We start from the raw sequence: 26148 nt of genomic DNA on the forward strand, positions 1-26148 counted from the left end.
TGAAATTAGGTGGAATGGTTTCTCATGTCCACTTTCTAACACAGCATTTCACTGTATGCGAAGAGCATCAGCACAGTTACTTTTCTGGCTCTTATGAAATCTAGGGCACTTGTAAAGAAAGGCAAAACACCCAAGTACTACTCCAGAGAAGTGGAAAATTTATGGCATGCTCTTTTCTCTCTTCCTTCTGCAAGGCCCTCAGTCTTTCCTTTTTCCACCAATTGAATAAACATCACTGCAAACCCACAGCTGGTCCTTGGAATTGTGTCCCAAGTCACTTGGAAGCAGTCAATAGGAGGCGGGCCAGCAAGGTCTCCTAGTGCTCCAAGTACAAGCCCTGCCCCAGGGGAAATTGCACTCGGGGCCTGGCGTTGCAAAAGGAAACGCTGGCAGGCAAACTCCCTGGCATTTAGAAAACAGCTGGTGTCATCCGAAACGCTCCGAGGACTTAAAAGATGAGGTCCGGATTATTCAGATAGAGGTTTTCAGAGGAATGGTGACTGAAAACAGTTAGGTGGATCGGTCTGAAAAAGAAAGACGGATGCCAAGGCGAACTGAGGTGATGCCACCCTCTAGCCCAGGGAGAGTTACCCACGCCACGCTCACAAGCGAGACCACAGCACTCCACTTGGGTGGGAGCCGGCCTTGGGGAACCTCCTGCTCCAACACACCAGGGCGGCTCCTGCAGGTCAGCTGGCCGGCACAGCACACAGATGAACGAACTCACGGACAGGAGCCGAACTCATGGCTGGGCCGAGCAGGCAGCTCCTCAAAGGGCTGCCTCCCTCCCGCCCCCGGTGCCCGCCACGAGGGGGATCCCGGCCAGGCAGGCTTCCCTCAGACCCCTCCTCACCCCACGGCCGACCCCCGGCCCACCCCAATGTGGAGGTGAGGGGAAACGACGACAGGAGCCGGCGCTGCAGTGCCGGCGCTGCAGTCCCGGCACCCTCTCCCGGCCCCACCTGCCTGGGCAGAGCCCGCTCCCGTTAATTGGATCAAGGGCCGGGCGGCGGGGGCGGGGAGGCGGGAGTTACGCCGAAGCTGCCCCGCCGCTGCCGTCGGAGCACCCCGAGCCCGGGCCCGCCCCGCGGGACCTGCTGGAGGCGGGGCGGGACCCCCCGTGTCCCGCGGCTGAAATAGGGGGAGGGCTTAGCCCGCGCCTCGCCTAGGTGGCCGCTGCCCGCCAAGCGTCCCGCCGAGCCGCGCCGCCTGCGAGGTAAGCGGCGGGCTCGCCGCTGCGGGCTCCGCTCACCCGGGCCTGGCGCCTTTCGGACCTGTGCCCCGTGGGGTGCCGGGGGTCTTGGCGGCAGAGCCCGCCCTGGTCCCGGCGCCGCCTTCCCGCGGCGGGCAGCGTGTCTCGGGACGCGCTGGCAGCTGTGAGGGAAAAGTTTCCTCATGGAAGGTGGGCGGGGGGGGGAGGCGGTGCCCGGCTGGGCGCTGGCTGTGGGCAGGAGGGGACCGGGAGGCAGCTCGGCGCGGTTCGTCTGGAGGCGTAGCGGAGACCCCGGTAGGTGCGGGAGTGGCGGCGCCCGGGGCTGGGAAGGGCGGCGAGACTGCGGTCCCCGGCGGGTTGTTCACGAGGGGCTGGGGAAGCTCTTGCCAGAACTTCGCACCCTTTGCGTCCCTAAGCTTCGCCGGGTGCCCCGCCGCTAGCCTCCCGGGGCCGGCCCGCTGCTGCCGCCCCGTCACTGGGGGCTGCCGAGGCTCCCCCTCCCTCCGGAGCCCGCGCCTCCGCTCCGCCGCAGGGACAGGGGCCTCTTTGTGCCGCATACACGCAGAGCCGCTTCCCACTCTGAAACCGGAGCCGCGGGCGCTGGCAGCGCTGTGGAGAGTGGGGATAAAGCGGCTTCCCAGGACCCCCTGGGGAAAGGGGCCGCGCCGGGGCCCAGGCTCGCGGGGCTGTAGTCCCTTGTCTCGGGGGTCCGTGTTGCCGATCTGTGAGCCGGACTCCTGGCAGCTGGATGGAGAAGTTCGGCAGACGGGACAGTTCTGTCCTTGTTCGTCCTCCTCCTCTCTTCTGGCTGCCGACAGCAGGGAGGGGAGAGGAGGGCGGGGGGCAGGCGCTGGCTGCGGCCGTGTCACCGGGCCCCTGGCAGGCTGCTGGGGTTACCGTGTCCTCTCCAGCCTAGGGCAAGAGAAAGCTGATAAACAGGGAGGGTATTAGTGGGCCTGAATATCCAGTGCTTGAGAAGACAGTCTGATTTGTCACTGGGCACGGGAGGAGGATTCCATGATCTCTGCGAAGTTATTGATAAGTGACGCTAGCGTGGCCCAAACACATTAACCTGTTCCACCACTTTCTGTGCCAATTATGCGTTCTTTGCTTGCTTCAGTTCTTCAGGCATGCAGAAGGCTCAGGGCTTGGTAGTGAGGGTAAGGTTAGCTGACCACTGCCAGACACTTGTTCCTGGCCCGAGGAAGTAGTCTGGTCTTTTTTGTTCACTCTTTGACCCTCCTTATAGAACTGGTGCTCCCTACTTCCTGAAACTGGAAATGAACTTCTCTCCCCTTCAAATGAACCCCCGGTCTAGTTTGACAAAGGAATTTCTGATATGATGGTAATTGATTGCAGTATAGAACCCAAGCAGAGCCTCCCACTCCACCCTGGAATTGAAGTGTCACTAAGAAGTCACTGAGTCTTAGAGTGGGTGACTCAAGTCATTCTCGGGGCGGAATGAGAGCAGAATGCACAACTGCAGTGTGTGGGCTAAAATGACAAGGTCCAGATACTCCTTGCTCCAGGTGTGAGCTGGTCTCTGGGTGGAGTCAAAGTGGAGCTTCTCCCCATGGGTTGCATAATTGGGCACATTCTTTCATGCAAGGATTCATGTTTCCCTGAAGTCCACAATGTGCTTTGTGTGAGATGGAGTCTGCCTTGATAGTGTTTTGTGTAATTGTATTTCTCTAGAAGTTCCCTAAAATATTTACTAGATTGTCCTTTGAGTTACAGCTTGGAACAGAATGAATGTGTGAGCTTGATCAGCTGCCTGCTGCCTTCCCTATTCTGTGCCAGGTCTATTGTATTGCTTTATTGGCTTTTTTTATTTTTTTCTTCTGACCTGTGTGTTTGAGCTTCTCTGGCTTGCCTGCACTTGTTCAAGTGAAGACTGTCTTCTTCTCAGGCTGTAAAAAGAGGTAACTTTAGCGTGTCAGCGATGTATAGGGCTGAGAACAACTGCCCCCCTGGAACTCTATTATCAAATGCCAACAGGTAAATAGGATTGTGTGTGACTGGACTATGCCAAAATGCTGCAGGTCACTGGAAGACAGTGTGTGTAACCAAGTCATAAAAGCCTGAAAATTTTATGGACCCAAATTAATTTCACAAGATAACGACTGGTGCTTTTAGTCATTCTAGGTTTTTGTGGATTATACAAGATCTAGCTTGAATCTTTTTGGCTTTCCCCAGATGATCATGAGTTTCCAACAAAAAGAGAATAAAAATATCAGAGAATTAATATATATTTACACATGCACACATATGTATGTGTGTGTGTATATATGTATAAGATCAGTAATACAATAATGTGACTTCTTAGGAGATACAAAGCTGTAAGAATGCCTTAGTCACCACAAAGGGGTGATGTGAGCTTTTGTCAGAACTCATGATATCAGCAAGCATGGCAAATACTGTATATTCTTTACTCTGGTCATCTTGAGGGCTGGAGATTATTCAGTTGTTGTTTGAACCATATAGTCTGTGTCATGGCTGACATCCAGAGATTGAGCTGGGGACCTCAAAAGCTAAAAGTATCTGCTTGTAGCCTGAGTGGAAAAAGCTATACTCTTGATCAGAGAGCATTAATAAACTGCCTCTATTTTTGCCATCAGCTGATCAGTGATCTGTGAATTTGGGCTGCTCTTGAGAGTTCATGGGGAAATGCCTGAACAATAGGAGAGCTGTTTAAGCCCTTTAAGGAGCTCTTATCTTTTTAAAACAGACTTTGTGATCAGGCAAGCTGTTTTATCACTAGTTACTCGGTGCAATGGGTGTAGAGGGTACTCTGAGAGGCAACTGTGTCAGATAGATTAAAAAAAAAGCCTTAATAGTTCAGTCTAAGACTTTAGTGGATGGGTCAGAAAACAGTGACTGCTGTATCTGGAAGTTTTCCTGAAGAATTTAGGATTTTGCTCTTTGAGGAATTACAAAAGAACTTTGCATCCTTGGAGCAGTTAAGAAGCTGTCCAAGTGGTAGCTTTTTGCCACTACCTTGCAGCATGGTGACCCCTGTAATTTAACATCAAAATGTACTCTGACTGTTTGGGCACAAGTTTTTCCAGCAGCACAAAGGAAAATGTCGGTGCAAAGAACCTGGTGCATCCTCTGCTGTAATCATCCAGCTTTATTTCAGTGAGTGCTACATTAGTTTCAAGTTCCTTCAAGCTGAAATGTGGGCTGAAGCTGGGCACTGCTATAAGGCAGTAAATGTGACTGGCATCCTAATCACATTTGAGCCTTCACTGGTTTCTCCTTGCCGTGAATGGGATGATGGGAATGAGCCTTTCAGACTTGCCATAGTTGGAATTTGTGTGTTAAATCTAGTGATTGTCACTGGGCACCGGAGTTTGTTGAAAAGACATGTGAGAGATCTCCATGGTACCGGGGGCCTGGATCCAGAGGCATTAGGTTTGTGGGGGATTTTATGCTCTCTTAATAGGGGACTGTGGTAGGACTCTGTTTATTGCAACTAAGTTTTTCCAAGCTAGAGGAGTTAGAATTACTGCATACAGCCCATAAGTAACAGTGCTAGCAAGTCTTCAGCCTTCTCAGTCCTGTCCCTGCTGTGGGCTTGCCCAAGCTGGGTCTCTTCTGTTTGCCAGAAGATGCAGTACTTGCCTCCTGGGATCTCAGGAACATAGTCAGTTCTTTCAGTCCCCTACAGGTGATTTTCTGGTGGTAGTAACTTCCTGCCATCCCTCAGTACAGTACCCCTGTTGCTGAGCCGAACCTCTCCCACTCCTGAGGGTGCTGAGCTGCACCAGTTGCAGTACTGCTGTGCAGAGCTCTGAAGTAGCCTTGATGTTTTTTCTGACAAGGGCAAGAAGCTTTCCTGAAGGATTGGGAGAAGATGTAGCATATTTCACTTCTTGAATGATTGCGGGTATTCACTTTTGCTTCTTGATGTTTTCAGTTAGCTCTTCCTTAGGACTGGTGAGCTGTGGAAGCACATGTGAAAGCCTACTGTTGACTCCAGCAGGCTTCTACTCCAATGCAAGCAAACAACTAGGGCTTTGAACTGCTTCAGGAAGCATTGCAGGGAAATAAAGCCCACTGGGCTGCTCTGTTGTGCTTGTGGCTTTTTAAAAAGCCTTCCAGTGTTCTTTCCCCACATGTCAGGTTGAATCCTGAGGACCAGAAACTGAGATCATTCCTTTGGGCAGTGGACTGAGAAAGCAAATGACATTCCAGTGATGCTGAACAGTTAAAATCTGTCACGTGTACACTTTGGGCTGACTGCCCCACTTGCCTGTGTTCTCCTAAAGTATTTTGAATAACATTTGGGATATGAAGTGTTAACAGTCCTGTTTTTCAGCCTGAGATCCAAAAATTTATTTTATGAGGCACTACTGATACCAAGGAGCAGATTCCATGTGGATACTATGAAAGCAGATAAAAGTTGCTCCATGACATGCCGGGCAATGAACTTCAAGAAGAATGTGTGAAGTATTCATGGCCTTTCAGTAGAAGAATTTCAGCCTTTCAGTACTTAAAAGGAGCTTATAAAAAAGAGGGAGAGCAACTTTTTCATGGGCAGATGGTGATTGGACAAGGGGGAATGGTTTTAAACTAGAGGAGAGATTTAGATTAGATGTTACAAAGAAATTCTTTACTCAGAGGATTTCTAGAACAGGTTGCCCAGAGAAGTTGTGGATGCCCCCATCCCTGGCAGTGTTCAAAGACAGGTTGGATGGGGCTTTGAGCAACTGGTCTAGTGGGTGGCATCCAAGCCCATGGAGATGGGCTTGGAACTAGATGATCTTCGTGGTCCCTTCCAAACCAAACCATTCTATGATTCAATGAAGTATGAATCTCCACAGTGTAGGCCAGTTCCTAATGGCTTTCCTACTTCAACCTTGTTACCTGCGTGTATTTCTGGGAAATCTGTCAGAAAGATGTATGAATACTTTTAGGAGTGGAGTATTTACAAAGTGGCTGATCTGCCAAACTCTTCTTGAACTGGGAGATGCTATAAAGGGAATATAAGTCCTCTCCAGTCCACAGAGCAAATGATGCTTTCTTTTCACATGTCTGGTCCCACAAAAGACTATGTAAAAGCTACTCTATGTAAAACCTACTGTACAGTTCCTTCCAGTTCATATAGTATTGAAATCTGCTTAGAGTTGCAGTTGTTTTTATGCTGTTTAGATTTTCCTGCAGAGTAAACCTAGCTCTGGTAACAAAAGGTGAAAAAAGAGCCTTGCTGTCAAAGTGGAGGAACTGGTCACACCTGGAACAGAAGTAATGGGTGTGATGCTTTAACCTCATTCTTCTTTACCATAAGAGATGCCCTAGCAGTCAGTCTTATCTTACTCAGCTCTCAACTCAAGGAGTTGGTTGTACTCCCTCCTACAGACTGTTTGGGACTTGAAACTCTGCAGGGAACTGGATGAACTTCAGAAATGCCTCGAGGATGATCTTTCATGGTTTTTTTTCTACATTATATGAATATTTGGAAGGAAAGTATTCACATAATAAGCAGTTTTAGTAAATCAGCTTTTACCAAGTAAAACCAGAAATCTATTTGATGCAACCATAGATAAAGAAATGCAGTACTTTGAATTAATTTACCATATGATTGTCACACACTTGGTCTGAAGGACAAATTTCTTGCCAGCTCTTATCTCCCATTCCCCTTCCTCAAAAAGCAGCTAGTGGAAAAGACAACTATTGGTAAAGGAAACCCAGAAGTTGCAGAACTGTAGAAGGGTTCCAAGTGGGATATGCTTCCAAGTGGGAGAAGGGAGCAGAGAAGGCTGGAGACTCCTGACTGCTGTGCAGTCTAGTGAAGCAAGAAACCACCAGAAGCTCAGTGTCAGAATGGAGCTAACTGGCTTGTGGCTCCCACAAAAGGTTGTTTGATTGCATTGATTGCAGTTGGCTTCCTTAAGACTTCCTAATGCATTAATGTAAACTTGATCCCTGCTTTGGATGTTGCAAGGTGATTCAATCACAGGAGAATATTCCAAGGGCAGGAACTTACTGGAGTTTGCTCCCCTACCTGCTCCCCATCCGCAACCACAGGAAACACCCCTGATCACCACTTCCCATTATTTCTGCCTTCTTTACTCAGGGTTAGATGAGTCCAGGGTGTTTTATTCTGTCCAACCAAACTTCTTACTCCAAGCCTAGTTGGAGAGGGTAAACTGGCCCAGCCTGCTACTACAATGAGTTACCTTTACTAAGTTCCAGGCAACTGTGTCACAGGATGGACTATTGATCTTACCAGTCAATAAGTGCACAAAAAAAACATTACCAGATAAGATGTAGATTAAATCCTGGAAAATGTTTACATTCAGTGTGGATTGAGACTGCTGAGGAGGGATATACTAGCTTTGACTAGAGCTTTAAACACCTGCTTATCAGTGATTTAGGAAGAAAGAACTTCCAGTTGTTTGGGGTTCCTTCTGATGAGAAGGGAAGTGCATGTGTTTGCTGCCAAGCTTGGTGTTCGCTTGCAGAGACTGATGAAGCAGGGTGGGAAGTAGCCTGGGAAATACCTAGCATAGAAGCAAACAAGTGAAGAGGCCAGGGAGTGGGACAGCAGAGATTACAGGTTCTCAATATCTGCCTGGGTTAAAACCTTGCCCTGAGAGCATGGTAAGACAGGGAGTGTGAGAGCTGGAAAGTGGGCATGCTGTGACTAATGAGTGGAACAGGAGTGATGCTGTTCACAGGGCTAAGAAAGCAGGCTAGGGTAGTGCTGTTCCTGGTAGCTTGTATGTGTGGCTTCTTACTAAGCTGTCAGCTGCAGCTGCTAAACACATAGACATAACATACGTGTTTAAATTATTCTAGCAACCATTTTGAATAAAAATGAACATAGCCTATTGCCCTGTTTGAGAATGGTACCCAGTGGTTCAGCTCTGGCTTCTTCCCTCCTTCAGCTCTGTATTTGAGATGATAATAATTTTTTTTAATACAAAGAACATCTGGGAAAAAAACACATACCTTGATAGCCCACTACATTCCTTCATTAACACTGTCTCATAGTGTCACATTAACCAGAATAGATCTGTGTTCCTGTAATATTAAAGATCCTCTACATAATTTTGGAAAAGAGAGCAGATTTTTTTCCTTCTCTTGGTAAAATAATTTCTGCCTGGTAAAGCTATGTCAGCCAGGAATCTTAACCCCTAGATCAGCAGCAGTGTATTCATATTACTAGAAGCCTGTCCTGTAGCCTTGGCTGCTGACAGGGAATAGCTAATAAATGTAGAAAGGATTGAGTTCTGTATGAACACTTTGAAAACAGCTTGGGGTGGCACATGGGGAATGTCTGTCATCGGTACATTACCTTGGTCTGAATGTGAAGACTAAGCTGAAGAAGCTGTGGTCTGAAATAAGAGGGTATAATGAAGCAGCACATAAGCTCAGGGGGTCAGCCCTTCAAGTGGAACAGGATTTTTTCTGTGTTTTATACTTTGGTATAATCATAGAGAATTTTGCTAGTGGACAGCCACATGTTCTCTAGAGAATTATGGGCTGGGAGATGGGCTTCTGTTACAGGCTTGCACGTAGCTGAAGTGACCTCTGTGTGTAGTTACTGTTCTGCCTGATGTCTCTCTGACCTTTCCCTGGCTGGAGAAATGAGCTGAAATCTTGCTTGAAACTGTATTAGACAGCCCTGGCAGGCTTCAGTCCTTAGGGAGAGCCTGAGAAACACTGGCTTAGTCCCTTTCCCAGTCAGGTGACTGCTGAGGGTGTGACACTGCGGTAAGATAAATACCTCTAAGGGAAGTTTTGGAGGATCTTTGTGTTACATTGCATCCTTTCTAGCAGTAGATAAGATCTGTCCCCTCTTCAGAAAGGTGAGTACATCTGTAAATACCAGACCTCCTATATAATGGCAGTGGAGAGCACATTACTGGGCATCATCCCAGTTGCTGGTTCAGAGCTACTGGATGTGTAGTTCCAGAGATGGTGAGTCTGGAAAGCACACCCTGTCCCATGCCCCATTTCGTTCTCTCTGTTGGGGACCTTCCTAGCTCTTCTGTACCAACAGCAGTCCAGTTTGTTATACTGCTGGAGTCATGTGGAATCTCCTGGCTTCAGCTCTAGTTTTGTTCTGACAAGTTAAAAGGGGAAAAAAAAAAAAAAGGGATTTCATGCTTGTCATTCTGTAAGGGAAGGGGGGCTGCCATCTTTTTTGGATTGTTCAGATTGAAATGTTTATCTGCAACCTATACCAGAGTGCCAGTGTTTTTGGAGAGAAAATAATACCTTGACCACTGTGTACAGAAAAATGACCTGGGAATCAAACAAATTGGCTGCAGAAAGTATCAAATTCCTGCTTTGTGGTGGTAGTTGTCTTGAGGTGGAAATTAGTAGCAACCTGTTATTGATTAAAACTTTTGCTTTAGCACCTATATAGAAATTGATCCACAATAAAAATGTGTCTCCACCAAAGCCTCAGTTCCTAGATAAATGTAACTCAAGTTTGTTCCTACATGTGTCTGCATCCAGCATTTGCTGTTGCACTTGGGAAAGGGGAGTTGGGCAGAAGGCCTTGTCTGGTGGGATATACAAGCTTTGTTTCTGTGGATGAATTCCTGCAAGGCTGCATACACCAGCCCTTTGAGCATTTGTAGAGTTCAGAGGCTTGATCTTGGTGAACTTTGGAAAACAGTTGCTCACAGGGAGTCTCGGGAGGCAGTCAAGCAATGCATAGAAGTGGTGCCTCGGGCATTTGGAGGCTGGAAGTATTGGAATGTAATGTAGATGGAAGAGGATTTCTGTGGTTTACCTGCCTGAGGGAAAGCTTTCAGTGGAGAAGAGCTATTATTACTTTTGGGTCTAGAAGTTTTCCTTGTGGATTGGGACCCTGTTGCACAGATGCTGTGAAAGCATGAAACAAGGCACACCCTATAAGGCATAATGGTTTTCACATGTTTTTGAAAGGGAAGGTTTTAGCCTGACACCTTGGTCTGAGAGCAGGGATCTGTGGTCTGAGATGCATCCCTGACTGCATCATGTGTGAGAATAACAACATGGCTTAAAGGTAAAAACAGCTCTATCGCAATGAACCCTCCGGCATTTTCCTGAGTGCAGCTCGGTACCAGTGAGACAGTCACGAGCCATTCCACCTTTCTGCAGCGAAAGAGCAAGAGCCATTTTTTCATAACTTAATATGGAGTTGATAGTAGGTGTGGCCCAATAATTATGTTGGCTCCTATGTGAGAGCAGGTATGTCGGGGAAGAAGGGAGGTATCTTTTCTAACACTGGAAGCAGAAATAGTTGTAGCTGTCATTTGCATGGTTCAGTTTTCCTGATGTTGCTGGTTGTAGTGGTGTCTGTGATCCATTTATCCGTAATCCTCTGGAGGTGTGAAATGAATAGTAATGTAGTCACTCCTTTCCTCTTCTTCGGAGACCTTGTTTTGCAAGAGCTGCAGTGAGGTATTAAGTAGCTCTTAAATGTGAGAGCTGATAAAGGTGGGAAGGTAGGAATAAACATTCCTTTGCCCTGCAAATATGATTTGCTAGATAGCCTCTTAGCAGAGGTGGCAGTGGCATCAGGAGGACTCTTGTATGTAATACTAGCCCACATAAAACTCCAGTCAACCCAGTATAACTCCAGCTATATTGCTCGTACTATACAGGCTCTGCCAGGCCTCCTGAATCATTTGGTGGCTCTTGCTAAATCAGGCTGTCCACAAGGTATCCCTGTCATCTTTACTTTGCTGTAAAACAACTTCCAGGCTTTAGCACATATATTTACTTTTCCCGTCAAACTCGGGTTTTCCCTGGTCTCAAACCCTTAGTGGCTTACAACATGTGGTATTTCAGGAATAGATAGGCATGAAGGGGTGGACTGGCAATCTACTTGCTCTTCCAGGGCTCACTCAGGGTGACAGCAGCAGCTGTTCTTTCCAGCCCCTCTGTGCAGTACTAAGTACCTTCCCTATGTCTGCATGCAGATCCAATTTGATCTGCTGACTGACATGGGCTCATGAAGTATGTAAAGTCTAGAAAAAGCCCAGCAGAAAAGGGCTTTCTTGTTCTTTGACCCTTTTGCTTCTACCGAGCTGGATTTTTCTGGATGTCTATAAAGTCCATACAACTGCTATGGAAATATGTACTCAATGGACTGCTACTCGGGTCATGGAGATTAGCCTGTAGAAATATTATACCACTTCATTGTATTTTCCCACCTAGCTATGGTGCTGATGACTACAGTAAAGCCTTAAGTTGTGGGATACTTTGCCACATGATGTTATGGATGCTGAAAACTCATATATGAGTTCAAAAGCAGGTTGAAGAAATTAATGGAAGAGAAATCTGTTGAGTGCTCATTCATAGGTGCCACATCCATCTCAGGGAAGTTCCTGTCAGCAAGTGGTTAGAGGCTTGGAGAGCATGCAGGGAGGCATCATGTATGCTTGCTCTGTTGTGAAAGTGAGGGAAAGTGCTTTTGGCTGCTGTCTAGAAAGGCTATGAGGCCATGATAAACCTTATTTTGATCCAGCACAGCTACTATTGTATTTCAGAGCCTGTTAGTGACAGTAAATCTGGTTGAGTTGGTAACTCCTGAGAAGGCAAGCATATGTGACTCAAATTCTAACATGGAAACTGCAGAAATAATAGATTGAGGTTTTGGGACATTTGTTTTTCCTGACTCTCCCTTGAATGAACAAGTGTATACTGCCACACAACAGCTTTCCACATTTACCCCCCAAATTCTAGTACCATGTAGTCAGCCCGAACTGGAAACCAGAGATGGAAGGCATGTTTGTGATTCATTGCTTCCTGATAAAGTGGGGATGGGGGAGTGGTGCGGAAAAAGTGATACAGCGTTCATGTGTCATGTATAATTGATCTATGTCTTCATCAGGAGAAAAAAAGAAAGAATGGGTTTTAAATATACTTTTACATAACTTCATGAAGTTTTTTTAAATCGTAGCAATTTCAGGAATGTGTAGTCTGGTTTTATTGGGGACTACTGGGAAGCCTTATAAGGTTTTTGATGAGCTTTAACCTTTTATCCAGTGACCTGGACCACTCATAGTCACAACTCTTCCCCCTCAACCTCCTGGCCTCCCCTTCCTCACGAAAAGTCACTAGCTTGCAATAATCCAGTCTGCTTTTCTTTCCTTCCTTCCTTCTCTTTGCCTACCTTCTTTCATCTTAAAAATGGTCTTGTTGTCTGGCTAAAAATCCCACTTCCAGGTTTTGCAGGTTCTATTATCAGCTGCCCTAACCTTCCAGCTGCAGCTGAGTGCTGGTGACTGAGAAGAAGGGATTTTTTGCTTGTCTGTTGTTGAGGTTTTTGTTGTTGTTGTTGTTTTTGATAGACTTTTTACATTGAGGTAAGTCCCCAGGGATGTAAGTGTGAGATAAGCAAAAATGCCTTATTCTGCCCTTGCTTCTAATATCCTCTGCAGACCTTTTACTTCTCTTTGCTCTGTGGAAAGCTGATGACAGTTCCCTGCACCATATGGCAAAATAAAGTATTTCTGAGACTATGATAGGAACAGCTTACAGAAGCAAGGGACAAAAAAGCTCTCCTGCTAGAGAGCCACGTCCTACCAGTGCAGTGCTAGGTGCTTGACTACTACAGGGACTGTAGACCAGAATATGCTTTCTGGTGAGTTTTGGTGGCTTTTTTTTTTTTTTTTATAATGTGGAGTTATCAAGTTCTTTGACTTGCGTATAAATCTTCTTCATCTTTAGTTAAAAGGGATTGGAGAAAGGGGGAAGGATACACATACACTTTCTCCCAAAGGCACCTATGTGCAAAAGTATATGCAGCAGTGCATGGAGGCTGTGGGGTTTGCTAAACTGGACACTGTCCAGTGAGGGGAGACCAGGCCCCACATGGGGTGCCTGGGGTCTGTGCTTATTTTAGGCCTTTCTGGCCCAAGCTGTTCCCTGTGCTCAGCTGTTGTGATGCTACCTTTCCTGTACAGTGCTGTCAGCCACCCCAGTGTTTCTATTTTAACTCTCTGGGGCTTGATCTTGTGACACAAGGATTTGGCATCTCTCCTACGTGCTGGAACATGGCATCTCGGGAGGCACGGTGGCTGCAGCTGCTATATCAGAGGGTGCCCCTCCTAAGTAGCTGGTAGAAAAGGGACACCCCTAGGATTGCAGTGCATCAGAACAGGCATCATCCCTTCAAAGGAGTGTCTGACCGTGCCCATCTCTGTCTCCTCCAGTCTTTTTTCAGAGTCTGAAGAGCTTGAGACACACTTGCCGGCTTCCCACTGCTCCCCCTTCGGCATCTCACTTTCAGCATTCAGGTATGTAGTTGCTGGGGCCAGGAGTAGAGTTGCATGCCCTGGAGGCTGTAAGATGGCTTTGCAGTCAGATGACAAACGGTGGGGAGGGAGGACAGGGACAGCTGGTGGCATGGTGGAGGAATTAGTTTTTCAAGGTTCATGCACCTGTATGTCATATCCCATTTAACAACTTGCTTCAGTGACTGGAATTCAGTACTTCCAGCCTTCTGAAGAAGGCCAGAGAAACAGCATTAATATACTTCTGACACAGTCCATGAGATGACACTGGGCAAACATAGCCAAATGTCAAAAATTCCTGCAGTCTGGGTTGGGGCGCTTCACTGTGAGGCTCCTGCCACCAAGAAGGATTTGCATGAGGTGGGAGATGTGTACTCTTGACCTGATCTTCATCTCTGCTGTGTGCTCTGTGGGCTGGCAAAATGAGCAGATACCTCTCTGGGGTGTGAGGGAAGCTTTTTATAACCAGGAATGTGCAAGGGGAGAAGTGGCAGCAAGGGCCGTGCATGCTGCATTAACCTGGGCTTGTCTGGAATGGACTGGGTTTGTCAGCAAGTGACTGGGCTTGGGTCCTGTTACTCCTTCTCTCATTCTTGCACAAGAACAACCCTGAATCTCTCTGCAAGGAATTCAGTGTTGTACCACATCAGGAACAAACTAGCAGTGCAAGCCAGCACAGGGGAATGGGCAAAAGTTTGGAGGCAGCAGAGAATGAGATGAACCTTTTACCTTTCAGCTTAGATTTTGAGCCTAATGCAGTGAGTGTAGTGAAACCAGCAGCTGTGCAAGGATGTTTCTAGGGAAGCAGTGTGCTGTGCTGCTGTTTGGCTAGGTATGCCCCAGCATGTTTCTGTACTCCTGCTCAAGCCCAGCTCAGCTGGTGGGCAGCTTATAGGGCTCCTCCCCATTCAAGACATGCCTGCCTGCTGACTGCTCAGCCTTGTTTTCCCCAGTCAGTTGTTGTAATCCCGTAATCCTGAGTCATACTGGGAAACTGGAGTCATCTTCGTTGACAGAAGATTTATTTAAAATCTTTCAAGGCAGATTTCAAATAGCTTTAGCTACCTCAGTTTCTATTACCCTCTTGAGGGCCTTTGTTAAGAAAGGGATCTCTGCAGAAGTATTTGGTGCTGCTGAAGAGTGTTGGATTCACGAGCATCTCTGATATCTGTACAGCCAAGGTTTGGCAACATTGTCTTCTATGACATCCTTTCCCAATGTGTTACAGGCCTGCCAAGGAGGCCTCCTGTCTGCAGGGAGGGAGGACGCCAGTTCAGTCCTGGGCATCTCTGCTGAACCTTGCCATTTGCAGCTGGAGGGGCACTGATGCCAGTACTTTACTGCAGGGCAGCAAGTTGGGCTCCTCCAGCTCCAAGAGTCATGGGGAACCATGCTGTCTGCAAAGGCTCAGCCACTGCTGTGTTTGAAGTCACTTTTCTCTATTCTCAGGTTAACTGAAATCTGCAAACATTCCTTGCTGCAAGAAAAAGAGGGTGATGTCATCAGAAGATGATGCTGGCGGGGAGGCTCCTGGGGGCAGTTTCTGGGAGGTAAGGAAGGATAATTGGAGTGTGAGGGAGGTAGGAGTGTCATCTTACCACCCACTGGTGGAATTACCAGTGGGTTGAGTTCCAGGTCTGTGGGTGACATGTTGCCCTTGAGGAGTGGAAGGGAGGAACTGTGGGAAGGTTCAGTACCATGCTGTGTGTTACTGCAGGGAGTAGGTGACTTCCACAGATGCTGTGGAATGAGAGTTCCTTGTTCAGCTGACATAGCTCTGAGCTGTGAGAGAAACAAGCAAAGCATCTCAGCTTCTTCTCTCCAGTGCTGTGTTTGCCTGAGAGTGCCAAAGGCGGGTCTGAGCATCTGTTCTGGCTTCAGAAGGGCCCATGTTCCCTCCCCATGCAATGATGGGCCTGCTGTTGTCTGTACTGAAGGAACATGAAAGTCAGTACAGTATAAACAATAATGTTGTGTGACGTTTCAGGCTGGAAACTACAAGCGGACAGTGAAACGCGTGGATGATGGGTACCGGCTCTGCAATGACTTAATCTCCTGCTTCCAGGAGCGAGCCAAGATAGAGAAGAACTATGCCCAGCAGCTAACAGAGTGGTCCCGTAAGTGGAGGACCAATGTGGAGAGAGGTAAAGTTGGCATATTAGACTGGGAACAGGAGGCAATCATTGCACTCTGCTCTGAGTGCTATCTCTTACTGAGGTGACATTGTTTCTTTCAGGGACAGGCTTCCCTTCCCCAGTAAGGGGGTGACTTTCTTGGGTGTCTTTTTTGTGTGTTTGCCTGTTTTTGTTGTCAGTCCTCTGATTCACTTAGAGAGGGGTTCTCTTGTCTTGTCCTTGGTTATTAAAAAAAATAAATCTGTGTGCTTAGTTTGGCAAGTCCTTGGGCAGTCCATGTCTTAAATCAAGCTGGAGATACCCCCCTTTTAAGGATGGCTTAGCTGTCTTCTCCTCCAGTCTGAGAATAACAATGAATGCTGTGATTTAGTGGCAGTGTGGTCAAACTCACAAAGTAACAGGAAACAATGGGACAGATGTTCCAAAGGACCTACTGGTCTGTGGAGCAGAAGCCTAGCCTCAGTCATGAACTAATGCTGCTGTCTGTCCTGAAGCTCAGGGCAGATTTGGGAAGAGAATTTTCTACAGAAACCTTCTAGCAGGCACCATCTGGGACAGTTGAGGCTGCCCAAAGAAATGCCCATCTCATCCAGCTCTAACAGCCAGTCAGGATGCTGCCTGGTGGGACTGTGGAGACCAGTCAGTGCTGACTTGTTTGATTGGGCAGAGTTAGGGAAGTGACTCCATACTGGTAGATGTATGCAGGAGAAAAAGAATCTGCAATCCCTTCTGTGGGCAGTAGGTATAAGAGCCCCTGTGGTGCTTGTTCCTGCAGGTCCGCAGTATGGTACTCTGGAAAAGGCCTGGCATGCCTTCCTGACGGCTGCAGACAAACTGAGTGAAATTCACTTGGCTGTCCGGAACCACCTGGCTGGTGAAGACTCGGATAAGATCAAGGCCTGGCAGAAGGAGGCTTACCACAAGCAGATGATTGGAGGCTTCAAGGAAACAAAGGATGCAGAGGATGGGTTCCGCAAGGCCCAGAAACCCTGGGTGAAGAAGATGAAAGATGTAAGCAAAGTGTGAATGGGAAAAGAGATAAGGGCAGTAGAGCTGGCTGCCGGACTTCAAGAGCCACTGGGCAAACAAATGAGGTTAGCCAGAGTAGCAGAGAATCCCAGAGAGGGAGGGATGTCTCAAGGGTCTCTTGTTCTTATGGTTTTATAACTCCTGCCCATATGGGAAGACTTTGGTAACAGGTTCTGTATTCCTGCACAGATGACATGTTAGCTGAGCAGGTTTTTTCAGAGCAGGTGAGCTCTGAAAAAGAGATCATTTGAAGGTACCTCTTCCCACTGGAGCATTGTTTACTAAATGCTGAATTGGCATTCCTGTTAGGTTGCTGCAGAATTTAACAAATGTTAACATGCCTCCTCTGAGTATTGGAGAATCAGTGTTAGCAAGATCATGGCTTTTTCTGCATCCCTTCTCCTACAGGTGGAGACTTCTAAGAAAAACTATCATGCAGCCCGGAAGGAGGAGAAAACGGCCCATACAAGGGAGAACCATGCCAAGGCAGACTCATCTGTCTCACAGGAGCAGATGCGCAAGTTGCAGGAGCGTGTAGAGAAGTGCACTCAAGAGGCTGAGAAGGTGCGTGTGTGTTGTATGGATGGGCGCCACAAGGCTACTCCTTTGAAGGAAAAAGCATTGGTGGTACTGTCCCTCAGTGAAATGACTCCTGCTGAAGCCTGATGTGAGATGTGAGATCCCATCGTCTGAAGTTTTAGTGAGCTAGACAGAGACTTCAGTAACCAAGGTCTCTGTCTTTGGAGTTGGGCAAGATCCTAATTTATAAACAAATGTAAAATAAAAAAGGAAAAAAGTGTAGGGGATTTGGTGCAGGGGGTGGAACCTCTGGAGCTGAAGGCTTGGCTACCAAAAATAGAAGATTTGTCTGTCCAGAAGAGGGAAAGCATGGAAGGTCCTGTACAGAAGAGAGTAGCAAGAAAGAACAGGAAATTTGCAAGAATATTAGGAGAGCAATGGACTGGGACACTAGCTATAGGGTGTCGTCTTATTTCTTTGGTGTGTTTGCTCAACAGTGCAGGGTGGAAAAGAACTTGTCAGTCCCAAGCCAGAGGAGGGAGGGTTGTTACTTGTTTGCCATCAGGGCAATGCATCTCACCATTGCTGTGCTCCTGCTACAGTGCAAGGATCAATATGAGAAGATGCTAGAAGAGTTGAACCGCTACAATCCCCGCTACATGGAGGACATGGAGCAAGTGTTTGAGGGCTGTCAGGAGGCAGAGCGCAAGCGATTGTGCTTCTTTAAGGAGATGCTTCTGAACCTGCACCAGCATCTCAACCTCTCCACTAGTGAAAGGTACTGGCCCTGATACAGGGGGAATTGTGCCAGCCTGGAGTGCTTAGGCTCTGGTGAGGGGTGCCAGTTCTGGCATCTCTGGAAGCTGCTTGCTTGCATCAGCCAGATCTTGTTCCTTCCCCTTTCAGGTGTATCTTAGAACTGGCATTTGGTCTCTTTAGAGGGACCAGTGCTGGGGTCTGGGATTGTGGGCAGTGCCAGGCTCCCCAGAGAGGATTTTCTGCCTTTGAACCCTTCCTCTTTCACTACTGTCCAGTACTGTCCTGTGTGTGTACTTCTATCCTATGAAATGCCTCCATGTTGCTATATATAATCCCAGGCTAAGGAATGTAGCTCTGTTGCCTTCTAGTACTGATGGTTATTCCACCCATTTTGCCCTTAGTAGGGAGGCCTTTTGTGAAGTAGTGCCTGTAAGCCCTAAGAGGGGTTACACAAGGGGTAATAGGTGTAGCCAAAAATCTTCTGTGCCCCTTTTACGGTAGAGGCAACAAATCTGAGCCACCTCCGTGTCTGTGTGCAAGAAAGTGCCAAGTTCTTTCAGTGCTCATTTAATAAGCTGTGCTGAGAGCTGGCACTTGTTAGGCACTGCCACACCAAACAAGCCTGTCCCGTTTGCCAAGCTGACTCTCCTGTAAGAGTGGCTGTGTTTTCCTAGGGCTGAATAGGTGCTGCTCTAACATCCTTAATCTTGTGTGATTGAGGATGCTATGTAATTGTGCATGAGGGTAATCTCTTCCTTCCTACTTGGCTTTTGGGAAACTGCTGAAGGACTTGATTGCTGGTGGTTCTGTTTGTTCTGGTCATAGCTTTCATGCGTTGTATCGGGATCTCCACCAAGTCATCATGGCTGCAGACAACCAGGAGGACCTGAAGTGGTGGCGCAACACTCACGGACCGGGCATGGCGATGAATTGGCCTCAGTTTGAGGTGGGGTAGCATTCTAGACTGTGTTAATGCTATTTCCAAACAATTAGCTGCTTTTCTGAAATTGGCAGATTACTAGTCTTGTGTTGGAAGGATCATGTCTTTGCTCAGCAAGCTCGGCACGTTAGGCTCTTCTGAAATTGTTATGTTGCAAGCTGTCTGGTGCCCAAATGGGCATACAGAGGCTGCCAAGCTATACTCCAGCCATCCAGCTGCAAGGTGAAAGAACAGGAGGTGGTGCTCAGGGCCATGGGACAGCTTTCTGTGATGATTTCCTCACAGCCTCTCTTGTTGCACCTTGGGATTCAACAGAAGTGAGCCTCCTATGCCAGCAAGGCTCTTGAGCTGACCGGTGCAGCTGCTACTGAAGTACAACCTTGTCTTCTGTCCTTCTATATTGGGCAGAAAAGATGTACACAGCTTTTCCATCTGAGTGGCTTGATAGTATTACTGGTTTTCCCTGGACAGGAATGGTCCCTCGAAACACAGCGGCAAATCACCAAGAAGGAGAAGAGTGGCAAGATGGGTGATGATGTCACACTGACCAGCATTTTGCCTGCACGAGATGGTGTTGTCTCACAGACCCCTCTGCAGACAAGGTAAAGGCTGAATTCTGGGATACATCAGGTTAGGAAAAGTACAGTCCTGCCTAGGGCCGTGAATGAGTTGTATTGATAGGAGTATCTCTTCCTTAACTTCCTGTCTCTTGCCCATGGCCTTGCCTGTGGCACTCTGGAAAAGGCCATGTAGAAAATGCAGTTTAAGGTAGCTGTTTGGGTTTGTTTTGTTGGGTTTTTAGGGTTTTTTTTTGTTTTTTTTTTGTCTAGCACATTCTGCCTCACAAAGTGCCTTCCTTGTAAAGATCCTTCTAGTGACGAGATTTAGCCCAGTCCGACTAGTGCTGTCTGATTCTGGCATGCATTTACCCAGTTCTTCCTCCCGGAGAGGGTGAGAAGAGTTGGGAGTTGTGTGGTTTCCTAAATGAAGGCAACAAATTTTTGTTTTTCCCTGGTATGGTTCTGAGTAGTACCTGACAAGTTTGGGTATAGCTGCTTCCCTTGCCAGGAGGCAAGCCTGGAGAATAGGGAGAGGCAGAACAGACTCATCCTACTGTTCCAATAGCTGTCCTGCTTTAAAAGGTAGACTCTGGCCAAAGTGAACTGAGCAGAGAAGAATGGGGATATAGAAATTTCTCAAGGCCAGTACTGTATTTCACAGTCAGTTGGATTCAGGGGGCCCTATTTGCCAATCTACAGGTTTTCCTATCAAGAGGAGCAGAACAGCCTCTTCTATGACACCCTGAAGGCACCAACCCATGTGAAGTTAGTATGGAACATAGCCTCTGCAGGGTTTTTTTGGGTTTCAGGTGTCTGTCCTCTGCTGCTCTTCCCCTCTGCTCTTGTCCCTGACCTGGAAAACATAATTCCAGACATCTCTTCAAGATGCACAACATGGCTTTTCCTCTCTGTTTTATTCTTGGCTGGAATAACTCTGAATGCAGCTGGGCTCTCCAGTTAGGACTGGCCTTCCTTGTGTGAGAGGGTCTGCTAGAGTAGGATGAGGTCATGAAGAGTGTGCATGTGTGAAAATACTTTGAGAGCAAGTTACCCTCTTGGCCCTCAGGGCTCTAATGTGGGGTGCTTTCAACAAAATGTACTATCTCCTGAGATATCTCTTTCCTGTTCACCCTCGCTTGGCTGTTGGGCCTCTTGCACCCTGTCCTATAGCAGAGCAGTCTCAGGGGGGTCAGGGTGGTGCATGATTGAGGAGGAGGTGGGTGAAAGATCAATCTACTAACAACCATCTTGTCCTCTCTCACCTTCCACACACAAAGCGGAGGGAAGGAAGACATTTCGGAGTGGTCAGATGAGGACACTCCCAAGAAGTGCCTGGATGCCAACGGGCATGAGGATGACCTAAAGGTACCAGGTGTACGGGTACGAGCACTCTATGATTACACAGGACAGGAGGCTGATGAGCTGAGCTTTAAAGCAGGTACACAAGCACTAATCTCTTACTAACCTTTTGCTGTCCTCACTCAGGCTGACTGAATGACTGAAACACTCTGTAAGAATTGGATGTCTACTTGAAAACTGACACTTACTCTTCCCTTGGTCTGACCCACTACCAGCCCCTTCAAAGTGGATGATACAGTGGGAAATCTAATTTTTTCTAGACTAAAAGGTAGTGAGACCACATGGAAAGACACTGTCTAGGCCTTGGTCAGAATGCAGGGAGAGCATACCCCAAGTGATAAAACAGATCCTTCCTGCCTTCTCTTAGGGCATTTATTTTGAATTGTGTCTTGAAACTTTATTAAATGCTTCTCCTTGCACCATTGATATAAAAATTACATGGGTGTTCTGGATCATCTTTTCAAGTAATGTGAAGATAGATATTTTGGGAGAAAGCTCACCTGACTTTCATGTACTACTGAAGGCAGAGGTCAGCTGGCAAAAACACCTATGCAAACTGTTGCTCAAAATGGCTATCTTGACAATGGAGATCCTGGCTTGCAGCAGAGGATTGAATGCTGGAGCAAACAGACCTGTCCCCTTTTCTTCCTTTAGTTAAATTTAGTTTGCATGTGCCCTCCTCTCAACTTCAAGAGGACATCTGGATCTTGGGAGTGTTTCTGATCTTGCTTGTTTTGAGTTTTACATGGTATCTCTGTGCTATACCTCTCCAAAATACACCCATTGAAAGTCACTGAAGCTGTTGTGTAGCAGGGCCTTTGTGCCTGAGGCCAATATCTGTGCTGCAGTGTTACCATACTGGTAAACTTCCTAACACTAACTTGTTGCTTTAAGATATCTTGCAGTGTGGGTGCTCTAGAACTTGACTTTGTTCTTTCTTTCCACTCAGCAGATGAAAGGGGTATGACTTGTTAGTTGTAGTCATCTTCTTTTTGAATCTCCTCTGAGCTACACATACCAGTAAGGCTTCAGCTTAACAGCAGTGACTTTCTGAGACTCTGACAGTGTGGGATGTGCCTATTGATGCAGTCAGACTCCCTCTCTGGCAGAAGTATGACCTTGTGGTGGAGGAGAGGCTCTTTCTGCCCCTTCCCAAAGTAGATGTGAGGCTGTTAAGTCTTTCCTGGTCATAGTCTGAGAAATCAGTTGATTTCATGCCTTACTGGCCAAACCAGACACTCCATCATGGAATAGGCATTTTGGGTCCTAACAGCCGGAGCTTAGCAGCTTCTTGTATTTCCTTCCCACTTGCCTATCAGAGGAGCCACTAAGAAAAAACTGTCTCAGATCCATCTGATCACGCTGGCTTGTAAGCATGTTCCTTAGGGAGAGAAAAGCAGGCAGAATTATAGGGCACAAAAGATTTCTGATGCTGAATAGAAGTGAAAGTCTGTTTAAGTTCCTTGGCCAAGGTGATGGTACTGAGTGTAAATACTGAAGAGGTCAGTAATTCTGTCTTTGATTAAACTGTGCATTATGATATGGGTATTGATAAGGGGAGAAAAGTGTGGTGATTCAGACCAATAGTCTTGCTTTTTATCAAGTCCCCTTAGATGGGTAAAAATGCCATGCTACCTTTCTCAAGGCTGCCTCCTAATGACTGTTCTTACTTTTAGGTGAAGAACTAATGAAGATTAGTGAGGAAGATGAGCAGGGCTGGTGCAAGGGCCGACTTCTCACTGGTCAAGTTGGACTCTATCCTGCTAATTATGTTGAAAAGGTTGGATCATGATTACTGCTGCCTTGCCAGTGCCTCACAGCCATACCAGCGTCTCCTGCAGAGGTCCTGGGTCATTCCTGGCCCAACCCACCTTTGCAGTATATCCAGCAGCTTCTGGACTTTAAAGACACATATTCCATGTAATTAATGCTTCATTTTAAACATCTAGAGCCATAGGGATTTTCTAAAAAATAAAGAAGGATGAATAAAGACTTTTCTGAGCACTACAGCAGTGTAGGAGTGCAGAAAGAAACAGATCCTTTTGACTTGCACTCAGTAAAAGGAGATAAGTTTTTTCATGGAGCTCTATAAAAGAGAAAGCACGCTTCCTTGCCTTCAATGCATATGCCATCCATAGGGTGTTGAGGTCTGCCCTGCCTCCAGGCTTTCTGTTCAAGGAATTTTGGATGTGCAGGGTAATAGGGAACTTCTACTATTGTTTCCCCTTTTTAGCTCCATCAAGCTGACCAGCAGAAAGCTCTTTATTCTCCCACATCTTTTATAAGGTTTTGGTATCCCTCACCTGCAAGCTTCTTGGCTTCCCTGGTAAGGCAGCTGGTATAAGTGATACAGCTTCAACCTGAACATCCCTCTCCACTGCCCTCATATTTATTGGGTTAACCCCAGGAATGAATGATAGTATAGCTGAGGCACAGGAGAAAAAAGCTGCTGTCTTGCATGGTGTGGCTGTTAAGGCTGATGAGTTGTGAACAGACCTGTTGTGCAGCAAGTTGGAGTTGACTGAATGCTCCCTGAGCTAAAATGGACTTTGACACATGCTGAAGGCTGGTTTTAACAAAATGACAGCCACAATCCAGTGCTGTTCTGGTTAGGATCCCTAAATTCACTTGTATATGTTGGGGTTTCTAATGAATCTAGATTATTTTGGCTACATGTCTCTTCAAGAGCACTTAGTGCACAGCAGACACCCTCTTTTTTTCCTCTCCTACATCTTGACTTACACAGGGCTAGAAGTGCACTCCCTGCTTTGCCAAAGACCCCTGCACTGTGATGAGGGTTGCACTGTGGAAGCTGCCTGCTGGCTGGCACAAATTAGCCATAGAGGGGCAACTCCCCTTCTTGTCCTGAATTGCTGCAAGTGCACTTACGACCATGTGTTAAGTGCCATTCAGCAGGGAGGATGTATCAAACATCTTTGTCTCACCTGTCCTTCTGCTTTTGAAAGCCTGTGAGGCTGCTGGGAAGACCTGGCATCCTGATAAGTATGCATCTGCATATTCCAACATAGGGACTGACAAGCCCAAGAGCTTGAGGGAACAAAAAACTGGAAAAGCTCCCACTGTTGGAGAAACAAAGGCAAAAAAGCAGTTGCTTAAAAATGGCTTACTTAGTACATCTGCTTGAAACTGCTGCTGAAATGCATTTTGAGTTTGTAGTAACCTTCTGTAGTGACATTCTTATTCTGGCCTAGCAAGTGTACGTGACCTGGCTAAGTCAGACTCACAAAACTCAGTTGAGCCTCCACCAACTGCATGGGGTGAACTGCTTCAGAGCTATTTGGAAAAAGGCTGCTACACATAAGAAAGTCTGAAGTCATGGGTATAACTAGGATTAAATGGCCAGTAGGGTGTTAACAGCAGCTAGTAAGCCAAAATGTAGACTGAAACAGAGGAGGGGATGGACGAATTCAAACACTGTTAATTTATGAGGAGTAAAGTATCACAAACATCTCATTGCCTGGCTGACAGCAGAAATTAACCTTTTACAGCATACTGGATGCCTTGAAATGTAGTCTGCCATGGACAAAGAGATGGGGGACTAAGGTTGTTTAGTGCTTATGTGAGACCACAGAAACTTAAGAGTTGAACAGTTTTGCTCAAAATATCCCTAGCACTGCATTTCATGAATGGGGAGGAGGGGTGAAAACTAAAAGAACAGGCTGAAGCATTTTGCTCAGAGTCTATTATGTAATTTCTCAAGAAAAGAGAAAGTATTTCTGAAAGGCAATTAAATATCTAAGCAACAGACATTAAAAATGCCTGATTTTAGCTATGAATTTACTTAGTATTCTAGGTTCAATATCTGAAGATGCCTCTAGGCTTATGCCATGTAATTAGAGGTGTTGGTGTATAAACACTGGGATTTATTTAAAGATCTAGTCTCTGCTTTCAGTTCTGTGTCCCAGGTAAAAGTATCATTACTGTTGTGCAGTAATTATAAGTGTTCCACTCGCTGACCCACACTGAAATGATTTGTTGCTCCTTTGTCCCAGCACATGTGAATGTGAAGAGAGCCATGCCTGCCAGGCTTCTGAGAGAACTGAGGCTAAAACAGTGCTAAAATGACCTGAGCTGTCCTATAAACAATACTGAAGTGTCCCTGATTAGCCTGCGTATTTCAAGTGCTAATGCTAGGATTTCATGTAAGGTCAAAAAATGGTAGAAGGGAGCTACAGAGGATAGCATGGAAAATTGATTTCAACTCCTCTTCTGAGTTTTAGTCAGGCTGTAATTAGGGATGGAGCTTGGTGTGGCCAGAATGTGCTAAATGACAGAAACATCCAGCAGATGGGACCTCTGATTACAGTACAAACAACTTGAAATTCCACAGGACAAAGTCTGAACAGACTTGTTTGTCCTAGGAAAACATGACCACCTGATTATAATGGACTGCTTGAAGGTTTCCAGAAATAGTGACATATTGCAGCTTATGTGAACAAGTCCCCTAAGGAATGGTTGCACATCAGAAATTCCTGCCAAGACCTGAAGTAATGGACAGCAGACAACACATAGAGAATGAAGAATTGCTTGGCTGGACTATACCTCATAAACTGGCATGGCACTTAGTTCTGGCTACCCAAAACCATCTGGATTAATAGAAGAGAGCCTGTGTAGTAAAAATCCAGCTAGAGGGAAGGAAAAAAAAAAAACCCAAACCAACCCACATCTAATGATCTTATAATAAAGTAATAGCTCTGCCTAGATACTTGGTTTTCCACAGAAGCAAATGAGGTTTTGTTAACCACAACGATTCTAGTTGAAACTTGCCATCCATGCCATGCCAAAAGTTTTGTGTGTGAACAGAGACATGTACCCATGAACTAATTGCTGTGCCTGAATTCCAGAAGGCCAGTGAAGCCTGTTCTTCCCCCATGGTTTTTGTAAAAAAAACACAAATGCATCTCTGTGCCTGATGGGCAACACAGTGAAAACTGATCTAGTCATATTTCATTTTTTAATAAAGCCATTCCTTGTGGAAAGCTCATATATCTGTGGTTAGCAGATAATTAATTTGGTTCTGGCATCTTCCTGGAAAAGAATTTTGGGAGTATCATGCAAAGCTTGGATTTCCTGTTGATGATGAATTTTCTAGGAAGAGGAAGTTAAAGATTCTCTATGATGGGTCACACCCATTTCCCCAAAGTAGCAGCTGAGCTTGTCTAACCCAGTAATGTTTTTGCCCTGTAGGCAAAATCTGGGTCACAGAGCCCACAGGCCAGCTGTGCTCTGGGATGGCAGCTGAGTTGTGGTTAGCCTCCAGCTCTGGGTGGCACTCCCACAGCCCTGCCTGGAGCTTGGGGCCATTGCTGCTTCAGTTTACTTTCCTTCCCACTTCCCATCCCCTGTGTCCTTGTGGCTGTTTTGCTTG

The 26148-nt window shown here is 46.6% G+C and overlaps 1 protein-coding gene across 3 annotated transcripts; it reads left to right on the plus strand.

The window, feature by feature from the left end:
- The first annotated feature begins 1113 nt into the window (after nt 1-1113).
- Nucleotides 1114-25766, plus strand: PACSIN3 (protein kinase C and casein kinase substrate in neurons 3). Of its 3 annotated transcripts, none has more exons than XM_069017272.1 (12): nt 1114-1216; nt 13378-13461; nt 14908-15008; nt 15446-15602; nt 16369-16604; nt 17031-17186; nt 17744-17919; nt 18726-18846; nt 19312-19442; nt 20100-20165; nt 20678-20838; nt 22436-25766. In XM_069017272.1, the coding sequence occupies exons 3-12, from the start codon at nt 14955-14957 to the stop codon at nt 22549-22551; spliced, it is 1374 nt and encodes a 457-aa protein (XP_068873373.1). In that variant the 5' UTR covers nt 1114-1216; nt 13378-13461; nt 14908-14954; the 3' UTR covers nt 22552-25766. The 3 variants fall into 3 exon arrangements, with proteins under 3 accessions (XP_068873373.1, XP_068873376.1, XP_068873374.1); XM_069017273.1 differs by lacking the exon at nt 1114-1216 and adding an exon at nt 1464-1507; XM_069017275.1 differs by lacking the exon at nt 20100-20165.
- Nucleotides 25767-26148: the final 382 nt, after the last annotated feature.

Source organism: Aphelocoma coerulescens, chromosome 5, assembly GCF_041296385.1.
Source record: "Aphelocoma coerulescens isolate FSJ_1873_10779 chromosome 5, UR_Acoe_1.0, whole genome shotgun sequence".
NCBI classification, from domain to species: domain Eukaryota; kingdom Metazoa; phylum Chordata; class Aves; order Passeriformes; family Corvidae; genus Aphelocoma; species Aphelocoma coerulescens.

Coding starts and splice junctions, on each gene's coding strand:
- PACSIN3 (XM_069017272.1), top strand. CDS start 14,955: ATGTCATCAGAAGATGATGCTGGCGGGGAGGCTCCTGGGGGCAGTTTC. Junction 17,187..17,743: donor GCACTCAAGAGGCTGAGAAG/GTGCGTGTGTGT, acceptor CTCCTGCTACAG/TGCAAGGATCAATATGAGAA. Junction 17,920..18,725: donor AACCTCTCCACTAGTGAAAG/GTACTGGCCCTG, acceptor TTCTGGTCATAG/CTTTCATGCGTTGTATCGGG.